We start from the raw sequence: 12,338 nt of genomic DNA on the forward strand, positions 1-12,338 counted from the left end.
TGCCACCTTTCAGAAATAGAAATAAGGGTCGCGCCCAAAGCCTTACGGACGAAAAAAAGGGGCATCCCCAAAACTCCTAAAATGCATAGAAATGTATGTATTTTTAGATGCGAAAACTGTATTGTGCACTATGTGGGCATGGCAGTTTCCTTGCAGCAGACTGTTTTGTTTTTTTCTGCAGGTTAGTAAAAACGAAGTTATGGATATCGTAATTAACATTTGTGTTGTTAGCACTGAATCCGGTCTGGTGATCCATTGACAAGCCAAATTTCTGAAGGGAATGTTGCAGGAGAGCTACAATTCCAGCAGCTGACTCGTCTGCATTCTCTATGAAGTCCAACATTTTGTTGGTGACCTCAGACTCTGGGCTGAAGTACTGGACAGCAAGGGGAAACATCTTCCTGCTCAATTTATTCGAGGCACCGGTCTGTACGGAAAATGGGATGGGTTATTTTAAGATCTTGAGCACATCACCCACTGCCTTTGAACCCAGGTCTTGTCTCTTGCTTTGTTCTCCCCAAGTCATTTTCTTCACCATTTTGGAGTCACATAAAAATCTTCTGATTGAGCCTGTGTCCACAGCCAACACTATTGTAGCTCTGGCCACGTTTTACTGTGTGGTATACCTGTGTCACCTCAGCTGCAGTAATTTAGAAGGTAAGCGTGCGATGATGTCAAATTATTGCTTTAATTTTGGTATCACAATTAATCAATCAATAGATTGTATATATTCGCAGTAGGACTATTTATTCAATGCTAATTTGCTGTTCATCTATTAGGAATAATTCCAAATGACGAGTATTAGTTAGCATAACAAAATAAGATGTTCTTTATGGGTAAATAAATCCATTCCATATTGATTGATAATAAATGCATGTTTAAAAAAAAAAAATCAACATTCCTGAAAATAATCAACCATAGTAGCAACTGAAATAGCCTAGCTATGCTCCTATCAATGCAAAATGTATGAAGGTGAATAAATATAGCCTATATGTTATCCATATACAAGAGCATAATAACATACCAAATCAAGCTCAGGGGATGTTTCAGGTACAAAGAATTGTGACGAAGGCTCTTCTGGGATCTTATACTCCGTTTGTGGAGGTCCCCTGCAGCATGCTGTTTTACACCTCCGTGAGACACTGCAAAAACTTTCCTGCCTGCCTTGCAGTTCGCTTTATAATCATCATCAGTGACTCTGTCGAGCCACTCCATTTTTTGGGGACGTTTCCTCTTTTGAGGATGAGGTGGGGTGTCCTGACTCCTGAGCGTCTGCTTTTGGAGACATCTATGTTTTGAAAACGTGCGGGGCGGTGCATTGAGCAGAGCGAGCGAGGTAACTAGGCAACGAACCTGGAAGTGGAGCGCAGTGCAGGGCAGACAGCAGCGGGCAGGCAGATAACTATCTTGCTGTCTTTAATATCTCCTGCCGTTTTTGTTCATTATTGTTGGCTCAGTGTTCACTCATGAGCGCAGGTATGTGTTTGTGTGTGATAGACGTGCATAGGCTGGGCGCACCGCCGCCCAACCCCTCCCCGACGCCGGTGCCGCGGGTCGCGCGGGGTCGCCCCATGGGACAATTGTGAAATACGGAACAAACTGCGTTCCGTATTGGTTCGATACGGAACGCAACTTTTAATTCCCAATTACGGAACGATTCCATATTTCAAGGGACGGGTGGCAAGCCTAATCATAATAGAATGGATAGCCAAATTTTGCCATGACAGGGCTCTCGGTTGCTATACTAGCGCTGAAAAAGCTTGCTACCAGCTTTGTTAGACTTCATCAAAAACTATAAAGCAGAATTTTATAGCTGTACAGGTCATCTGATGCTATATGCTATATTTTAAAAGGATGGATATCCACTGCTTGCCACGCCAAGGGGATGCTATGCTAGCGATTTTCAACCAGCACTCAGAGGACTTTTTTTGGACGTTATTGCTTAGGAAGGTTGATCCCATTACAGAATAACAGTTTAAGACTAGCCCGGGATATTTTGGTTTTGTGTTTTAATTTTGAGGATGGATTGAGACAGTGTGCTTCAACAAAGCTGCTATGCTACAGCTAACACTGAGTAGGTCAGTTCTGAGTATATCAGATGCTACGGCAGGGATTTTTGAAGACTTCGTCCTGTTCAAGGTCAGAATGCAAGGTAAATTGTATTTTATCTTTTCTTCTATATAAATGCACTGACCTGTGTTTTTTTCATTTTTTATTTTTTTTTTATTATTAGATCTATTTTTTTTTTTTTTAAAGTGTCAGACTGTCTCTGAGAACACGAGTGGGATTTGTGCTGTTTGTCTCTTCTGAGTGACAGGCAGCTGCATATGGATGAGGACAAAGCAACTCGGCATTTTAATGCGTATAGTATTTTTTTTTTAATGTAACATCTGTCTATGTAAATATCCCGCGATAAGACATGTACATCTGCGGCTTAAAGTCAGGCGCAGAATATATATATGGATTTTGTCCTTAATTTTCTGAAATTTGGGCAGTTTATAATCAGCTACCCTCTATAGTCTTGATTAGGCATGTGCCGATTACCGGTTTCAAGGTATACTGTAGTATGAAAACGTCAAGGTTTCAAAACGCCAAAAATGTTTTGTCATACTGTCCCTAAGCTATTTTTATGTCCCAAAAATGCATGGAGAAATCCCTTGCTTGCAGCTGTAAGGCTCAACCCTGCCCTACCGGTTGTTGTTCAGTGTCAGTGAGTCAGCTGTACTACACGATGGCTGGAGGTGGTGAAACTCCCGAACTCCCCATCGAAGAAAACGAAATCACTGTTATGGGAATACTTGGGCAACAGAAAAGTTACAAACGGCCGCGGCTTAGAGGACGAGGGCCAACCGACATGTAAACGATGTTTGCGGAGGTGCGCAATCCAATATGATTTTGCATTTATATAAAATTAAAGTGTAGTAAACACTGTCATAAACGTTTAAGACAACTAGAATACCAACATTTCAAGATCATATAAATAAATATATGGCGGAAAACACTGACAAGACTGAAAAAGCAGTTTCTACTCTTGCACTCCTCTTTAAAAGAAACCGCTGTATTTTAAGCCAAAACAACTGTTGTGTTTGATAGAACAAAATGTATATATAGCAGATCCATGGCACATTAAGCCGCTGAACTATTTTTAATTTGTCCGTTTTTCCCAGGAAACCCCCGTTTACAGACGTCACGCAACTGCTTTTGTTTCAACCCAGCCAAAAAACGAAATTAATTATATTTATTATTCAAAATGTCTGTCATTTTTAGCTTAGAATCATTAATTGAATAAACGACTTAAAAAAATTATCCACTCGCATATTTTAAACTTTTAAACAAATTACGTCACTATGAAAAAAATGGTGTCTGTAAAAAAGTCACGGATATCTACCTCATAACTATCGCTTACTTGTATTTTTTTTTTTTTTTTTTGTTACTGTCGCATTTTTTCCGATATGTTAGATGATAAATAATTAATCCAAACAAAGAAAAATTGAAAAAAAAAAGTTTAAAAGTGTAAATATATGAAAAAGAAAATCTCGATCACTCCTTGATGTCTGCGATTTCTGCATCGTGACCTTTGTTATATTACCATGTTTCACCCATAAAATCCCCTCAAAATCCAGCTGTGGCCATTCACATCTGTGTAATGACACTCGATGATACATGCTGCATGGAGTTTTTGGATCGAAACAAGGTAAGTACGCGATAATATCTTGTTAAAATCATGGCGTCTTTAATTCTACTCTCGTCTGCTCCCACCTCCAGTTAGGGTTTTGCTGTTTAATTATTATTATTATTATTATTTTTTTTAAATGCCCTCCAGTTAACCCCCCCAGAAAATAGAGATTTTAAGCTTTCCAATGATGTATCACACATACATTTAGGACAATTTTACAATATGTATAACACAATATGTCGGTTGAACATTGCCATCACAATGTGTGCATGCGCAAAAGTCCCATCGCAGAACGTGCAATTATTTATTTATTAATGTTAACTTTTGTTTTTCTTCATAAAAAGAGCAACTGTGCAGAGACATACAGTAGCTTCCTGTATCGCTTTTATATCCCCCGATCTTCAACATTCACAGATAAACCCCCCTTGCATGGGTTAAACGGTATCGTATGAATACTAGGCATGTCCCGATTGCACCCGAATGCCGATCCAATACCGCAAAAAAGTTTGTTTTTTTCTGCTTTGACGCTCACGCTGCCGAGAACAGACTCTCATTTACACAATGAATGAGTTGCCACAGAACACTTCAGTCTGAGCGAACAAGCTTTACGATGATTAACACATTTGTGCCCCCCCCAAAAATAAACTAAAATCCCCCCCAAAATCTGGCTGTGGCCATTTACATCTGTGTCTTGACACTCGATGATACGTGCTACATGGAGTTTTTGGATCGAAACAAGGTAAGTACGCGATAATATCTTGTTAAAATCATGGCGTCTTTAATTCTACTCTCGTGTGCTCCCACCTCCAGTTAGGGTTTTGCTGTTTAATTATTTTATTTTATTTTTATTATACTTTATTTTCCGAAAATAGAGATTTTAAGCTTTCCAATGATGTATCACGCATGCATATAGGACAATTTTGAAATTTGGTCAAATTGGGGGTCTCAGAGCTGAACTTCAAGTCACCTGGGTTTTTTCCGGCATATACATAAGTATAAGGAGTCGTGTAGTGTGGCTATTAGGATGTGCCACTCACAGTTATTTGCGACACGGCAGAAGTCCTCCTGCAGCTTGGCCACATCAAAAGGAGAATCTAAACACTCCTGGTCGGTTTTATCATTGGCAAGTGCTGCAGTGGAGAGGTTGGGGTTCGAGGCATGCAGGCGGACTGAACCGGAGATGCAGCTTGGAACCTGCGAGAGAAGCTCAGATTATTTCACAGATTTTCACCAAAGACATTAAAAAGGGAGCTTTTGTCAACTTACTTGCAGAGTTGTTTTGACATCTTTGTTGTAATTCTTTGTGCGCCACTTCCTCGGAAGCCTCTTTTCCTTCTTAGGGCTGTCAAATGTGGATGCCTAGCGATCATAACACACTGAATGGATACAACCCTTTTAACAAAAGCGTTGTCAAATAAAAATAGATTTGAAAAGTTCTATAAATAGCGGCAAAATGGAACAAAAGAAGAAGCAAGAGAGTTTGCAGCAAATTATGATTGATGGCCACCATCGGGCTAATATTAACGGCGCTAGACGTCCAATCCAAAATGGCTACACTTTGAGAAACACTCGACTGGTTCTTCAAACGCACTGATTAACTAACTCACATAGTGTTATTTCAAAACAATATAAATGCTAAACAAACCACCTGAAGAGCCTGGATGGAGGGCGCAGAATAGGTACGATGGAGGACCTCCATGCTCTGAAGAAGGTGGCTTAGCTCAAGGAGGTACGCTTCACAAACTGACAAGTCTATAGAGAAGAGGATAAATAGTGAAAGACAATTATTCTCGAGAACATATTTGACATCTTTACCCACTGAGAATATTATTCAACACTCACCATGCTTTTTAGAAGCTGGAGATGTTTAGTGTGTGTACACCCACCAAAGAAAATGCACGTCTACTGTTGTTGATTTGTGATTTATATAACTATTGGACAATTAGACTATTGGAGCAGAAAAATCTATCTTGTGTCTGTTCAATCTAAACTCAACTCTGCAAAGCTCACAGATGCAATACAACTGCACCCAACTTAATTGCATCTTAGCGACTGTAATGTAGTCTCATACATTATTAGGCCTGCACAATATGTCGTTGTCGTTGTATGTGTGCATGCGCAAAAGACCCATCGCAGGACGTGCGATTGTTTATTTTATTAATTAATTTTTTAAATCTCAACTTTTGTTTTTCTTCATAGAAACAGCAACTGTGCAGAGACATGGCTTCCTGTATCGCTTTTATATCCACCGATCTTCAACATTCACAGATAAACCCCCCTTTGCATGGATTAAACGGTATTGTATGAATAATAGGGATGTTCCGATCGCATCCAGTGCCGATCCGATACAGCAAAAAAGTTTGTTTTTCTGCTTTGACGCCCACGCTGCCGAGAACAGCCTCTCATTTACACAATGAATGAGTTGCCACAGAACACTTCAGACTGTGCAAACAACCTTTACGCATATTTGCACATATTTGCCTTTGATCAAAGAGCTACCGAGGCGTCTGTGGCCGGATATAGGCTGCAAACCTTTCAATCATTGTTAACTTTAAGTACCAAATGTCAGCTGCACTCGTGACCAAGAAAAACGGTTAGGGTGAGAGGCTGAACGAGCATGAAGCAGAAAAACATAAATATATTTTCGATTATGTGATCGGATCGGGACATCTCTAAAACATACTGTCATAGTGAGTCAACCAAAGTCTAATCGGGTCATCTGATGAAAATTCTTCTAGTTTTAATATCGCAAAATAATGCAAACTGGGCTCGAACCGACGGGTGGGGCCGGCCTGACTAGTGGTGGCCTTTATCCTTGCTTCTTGAAGCTTTTCAGACATACGCCATTGGTGTAGCCAATTGCCGCTCAAACATTTGTGTCAAAATGATTGTCAAAAAAAAAAAAAAAATGCGTTCAAAACATTTTGCACTTCAATCAAAAAATAATAATTTGAAATAAAAATAGTATTTTCAATATATATACACATATATATATATATATATGTATGTATGTATGTATGTATGTATGTATGTATATATATATATATATATATTAAAAAAATATATATATATATGTATATATACACACTCACCGGCTACTTTATTAGGCACACCATGCGAGTACGGGTTGGACCCCCTTTTGCCTTCAGAACTGCCTCAATTCTTCGTGGCATAGATTCAACAAGGTGCTGGAAGCATTCCTCAGAGAGTTTGGTCCATATTGACATGATGGCATCACACAGTTGGTGCAGATTTGTTGGCTGCACATCCATGATGCGAATCTCCCATTCCACCACATCCCAAAGATGCTCAATTGGATTGAGATCTGGTGACTGTGGAGGCCATTTGAGTACAGTGAACTCATTGTCATGTTCAACCAGTCTGAAATGATTCCAGCTTTATGACATGGCGCATTATCCTGCTGAAAGTAGCCATCAGAAGTTGGGTACATTGTGGTCATAAAGGGATGGACATGGTCAGCAACAATACTCAGGTAGGCTGCAGTGTTCCAACGATGCTCAATTGGTACCAAGGGGCCCAAAGAGTGCCAAGAAAATATTCCCCACACCATTACACCACCACTACCAGCCTGAACCGTTAATACAGGCAGGATGGATCCATGCTTTCATGTTGTTGACGCGAAATTCTGACCCTACCATCTGAATGTCGCTGCAGAAATCGAGACTCATCAGACCAGGCAACGTTTTTCCAATCTTCTATTGTCCAATGTCGATGAGGTTGTGCAAATTGTAGCAGTAGCAGTTTCCTGTTCTTAGCTGAAAGGAGTGGCGCCCGGCGTGGTCTTCTGCTGCTGTAGCCCATCTGCCTCAAAGTTCGATGTACTGTGCGTTCAGAGATGCTCTTATGCCTACCTTGGTTGTAACGGGTGGTTATTAAAGTCACTGTTGCCTTTCTATCAGCTCGAACCAGTCTGGCCATTCTCCTCTGACCTCTGGCATCAACAAGGCATTTCTGCCCACAGAACTGCCGCTCACTGGATATTTTTTCTTTTTCGGACCATTCTCTGTAAACCCTAGAGATGGTCGTGCGTGAAAATCCCAGTAGATCCGCAGTTTCTGAAATACTCAGACCAGCCCTTCTGGCACCAACAACCATGCCATGTTCAAAGTCACTCAAATCACCTTTCTTCCCCATACTGATGCTCGGTTTGAACTGCAGGAGATTGTCTTAAACCATGTCTACATGCCTAAATGTACTGAGTTGCTGCCATGTGATTGGCTGATTAGAAATTAAGTGTTAACGAGCAGTTGGACAGGTGTACCTAATAAAGTGGCCGGTGAGTGTATATGTATGTATGTATATATATATATATAATTATTATTTTTAGGGGAGGGCAATTTTATTTTTGCTTATTAATTCTTTTCTTTGATTGAAGCAACCTTTTTGGGGATTGAATGATTTAAACAAAAATGTCCTACCCATAATATGGCCCAAACACAAAAAGGATTGCTTTAATCAAAGAAAACATTTTCAATGAAAAATTAAGTGTTCAAATGCAAATTTTTCATCTCAAATATTTTTTTGCACTGAAAAACTTTTTTTCTATGATTGAATGTTTTTTTTTGGTTCAAGTGATTTTCTTCTGAAAAGCTTTTTTGGGGCCCAAATGTGGCCCAAACTCAAAACAACATTACGTCAATCAAAAATGTTGTTTGAATTAAAAAAAAAAAAACTTCAATCAAAAAAAAAAAATTCAATCAAAGAAAAATAGTTTTCAAATGCATTTTTTCGAGTCTCAAGTTAATTTTTGCATTCAAATTTGATTGAAGAAACTACAGTATTTGTTTGATTGAACCACCTTTTTTGATTGAATAATAAAGACACAAATCTACCTCTATAGCACACCTCCCAAAAGTGTAGGCTTTTTCCAATCTCGTTCAGCCCTATTTCATATTGTATTTCAATTAGCTCCAAGAAAACGTACTGTTCTTACAAAAGTCTATCTGGCAATGAAACAGATTGATAAATACTTGATAGGAATCCTTTGATTACTCCTTGAAGAAGTCGTTAGAAAGAAAAAACAGGCGTTTCAAAATGAATGTGATAAGAGACAAGTTGTCCTCTGGAAAAAGAAAGTGGTTAAAAAACTATAAAGCAAGATTTTATCGCAAACTTGATCAGATAATAGGGGCTATTTGAAGAAGCACACTTTTAATAATGGAGAATGACATCAGATATGTTTAAAATATGCTTTGGGATGGGTGAGGCGTGATAAGTTTGCCAATGAGCAGCTGTGCGTGTTCACCTTTGGAGCACTTATCCATTTCGTCGGACGACTGCAGCCAGGCTGTTACCTTGGCTTGACTGTTGCAGCTGAAAGACAAAGTTCCTGCCGAATGCACTGTGGACTGCCGACGTAAAGGCACGCACTGTACGAAGAAACACACCAAAGCCATGACTATCCATTTTAAAAATATTACATTTTAAGTTAAACATGGAAATGACAGATATAAGCAGAATTAAAACAATGTTTGGCAACAGCCATTGGTATTCATTCAGGTAGATATACCTTTCTAATTGGAGCGCTGTCAGCAAAGCTGGGGGATGTGGGGGAGGGGTAGTGGGGGAAGTGGAAGGACTTCTCATTGTGACACATGGCAATCTCATTTTGCCGATAGACCCGGTGGTGACGTAGCTTGGACACCCATTCATCAAACAGCTCCTGTGACTTGATCTGCACAAGGACAATGAGGTGACAGTCGCAAACAATACCATGTTGCACACAAGGTCACCTTACAATCATTTAAGCATCTACATGGTTACCTCCAAGGAAAATAATGGGGATGCTGCATATTATTTTTTTCAGGCCACATTTCACAGACATCAGTGGGGGGAAGTTGTTGACTAGCCTTCTGGTTTACCTTCAGGTGATAGATGTTCTCCTCAGCATCAAGATCGATACACTTGGCTTTCTTCTTAATGGCCATAACGGAGAGCCCCACATCAATGCAGCCATGAAGCTTCCCCTTCTCAATCTGCAAGTCAACACATTATTTTATGAACACAGTGGATCATAAATTTAAAACCCATAATAAATTAATTGCTGGTTGTCGGTCCAGTAGGTACAAGAGGAGAATGGTAGACCACATGCTGTAAACATGCAAGGTCGTATCATTTGTAGCCAGTAAGCACTCACATCAGCATTGCTCTTGCCATACTTCAGGATGCCCTTGTCCAGGGAAAAGTATCTCTAAGAAGAATGAAAAAAAAAAAAAAAAAATACATTGAGCATCTTAACTATTTCCCCCCCATTCAGTTTCTCAAAAATGACTCATTGAAAGAGTAGCTGTTGGTGCTGAAGCTCTTATTGCACAAGTAACTATTGAAACGCACTAAGACAAAATATCAATACTAAACATACTGTATATAGTCCTACTAACCAGCAGGCTATCAGCTAATGCATCCGAGAGGAAGACTCGCATGCGGGGCATCGACATGTGACATGCGACTCCTCAATGGGGGGAATTTTTGATGACATACAGTAATGTTTCAACACCCTTGTTAGGCCAAGGCTCATGACATTAGAAAAATCTCACACAATCAAATGTCACAAAAAGTATACAGTATGAGAACAGTAAATACTCAACCCCTTGATGGCTGAATTTAGTTAGATTTATAAAACATACATCCAAAAGCCTTAAGTACAGTGGTACCTCTACATATGAAGTTAATTCGTTCCAGGAACTTGTTTGTAAGTCGAAATGGTCATATGTCGAGCAGGATTTTCCCATAAGATTACATTATAATTCAAGTAGTTCGTCCCACAGCCCGAAAACATTTGACTATATATAACTCATTAATTGCCACTGATGGCGCTAGATGTCCAATCCATTTGAGGTGGGAGGGTTGAGTGGGAACATTTGTTCATTCGCCGCCAATCCCATTGAAATGGTTTGAATGCCTACTAGTGATAAACAAGTGATAAACTCATTTTCACAGCAGAAGGATTATAGGATGCCAAATGATTGGATGTCTATCATCATCAATGGCACTGAAAGAGTTAAATGTAAATTCAGGATTCAAGATTCATTATTTGCATATAATGATAATTTTTCATTAGGTGTAAGATAGCGTGTTAACCTTCAATCCGTGTGTAAATGCACGGTGACACCAATGACAGCGTCAAATGAATTAAAGTTCACCCGCTGTCTGCTGGAATTACTTCAAAGTTACCGTAACTGACTGCATTAAAATTGCTGCAGACATGAAGCAACAACAGTAAAGGACTGTTGTTTTTGACAGTCATCTTAGTTTATGTCTTTTTGGATTAAATTGCTAAAAAGATGTCGTCAGAGATTGAAGAAAATTGAATTACTAAAACGTGTCAATATGAAAACAGTTCTTCATGTACTTATGCTTGCCTGGCTTCATCCTTTATATACTCAACTCAGCTTTATTCATTGAGAACCTTTAAAAAAAATGCAGTCATGTTTTCAGATTTGTTTAAATTCGAAACACGTAAGGATGTATCCAAGAGGAAAATTTGGCTTTTGAAAAGAATAACACATCAGGTGTCATCTATAACAAGCGTTACAATAACAATGACACTCGAACAACTCAATTCATGCATAAATTCCCTCAACTTGATAATTGATATGGTCGATCAAAAAGCCTTGTAAATGTTGCAAAGGGAACGATAAACATCAGGCATACCTTATGCCAGCCCTTCAGGGGCCATTTTCTTTTCTTCAGCACATAGCTTTCCTGTTTCTGCGGTTCTATGACACTGCTAAAGCCACCACGTAGACCTTCAACAATTTCCCAGCTGTCCTGCAGGTTAAATGTAAACAATTTATCGGAAATGAAATAACACTTCACACAATAAAATCAGCAACAAGTCACGTTCTTGTCGAAGCCTATTTAGTTAGTTGAAAAAACCCTATTAAATGACTTGCAGTGGAGAAAGAGTTGAAAATAAATATGATCAGAAAGAGAAAAAGTGATTGGTGAGGGCAAATCTGTTTAAAAGAAGCCTCCTAACCACTAAAGGAGCATTAAAACAAAGAGACTTGGTTCTTTCTTCCCATGAGTGGGCGTGTCACATCCCCCAGTGACACCGACACACTGTGAGTCATTGGACATACTGTCTGTCTGACAGTCTGGACACTTATTTTCAAGGTCAAAACACACTTGGGACACGTCAGCAGTGACATATATTACAGGACAATATGCAATGTTACACATGTAATTTTCACCAGCATTGCTGATTAATTGTTTGTACAGTATATGGACTGTAGCACCAACCTTTTTCTTGCTAGTGTGACCCAGTGCAGCAGTAACAACCTTCCAATTTTATTTACAAATGGAAAAGCTTTTGTGGCTCATGAAAAATTAACGATACGCTGCTTGGAACAACAACCACAATAGCCTCAGTCATTTGTAGATGCATGAGCGGTAGATTGGATTTGATGGAAAATTTCAATATCATTCAAGGAATAGGCTAAAACATAACAGGACTGGGTAGAAACTGCAGAAATTTGTCCAGCTGGAAATTGAGGTCTGCATATCAATGCTAGAGATTCAGAATGTCAGACAGACACATGGATTTTCTTAGTAAATTTACTGAAATTTTTGGACTATAAGGCACACTTGACTATAAGCCGCCAACCGCCAAATTTGACACGAAAACGGCATGTGTTCA

General features: G+C 39.3%; 1 protein-coding gene across 2 annotated transcripts in view; it reads right to left on the reverse strand.

Annotated features, from left to right (window-relative positions):
- osbpl3b (oxysterol binding protein-like 3b) overlaps positions 1 to 12,338 on the reverse strand; it is an 86,708-nt gene that overhangs the window by 34,104 nt on the left and 40,266 nt on the right. For both annotated transcript variants that reach the window (XM_057834291.1, XM_057834290.1), the window contains exons 3-10: positions 11,351 to 11,467; positions 9,834 to 9,887; positions 9,559 to 9,672; positions 9,207 to 9,371; positions 8,943 to 9,066; positions 5,325 to 5,428; positions 4,943 to 5,035; positions 4,714 to 4,870 (exon numbers count right to left, since the gene is read on the reverse strand). In XM_057834291.1, the coding sequence (XP_057690274.1) occupies positions 4,714 to 4,870; positions 4,943 to 5,035; positions 5,325 to 5,428; positions 8,943 to 9,066; positions 9,207 to 9,371; positions 9,559 to 9,672; positions 9,834 to 9,887; positions 11,351 to 11,467 (928 nt within the window). The remainder of the gene's footprint in view (positions 1 to 4,713; positions 4,871 to 4,942; positions 5,036 to 5,324; positions 5,429 to 8,942; positions 9,067 to 9,206; positions 9,372 to 9,558; positions 9,673 to 9,833; positions 9,888 to 11,350; positions 11,468 to 12,338) is intronic.

Source organism: Corythoichthys intestinalis, chromosome 4, assembly GCF_030265065.1.
Source record: "Corythoichthys intestinalis isolate RoL2023-P3 chromosome 4, ASM3026506v1, whole genome shotgun sequence".
NCBI classification, from domain to species: domain Eukaryota; kingdom Metazoa; phylum Chordata; class Actinopteri; order Syngnathiformes; family Syngnathidae; genus Corythoichthys; species Corythoichthys intestinalis.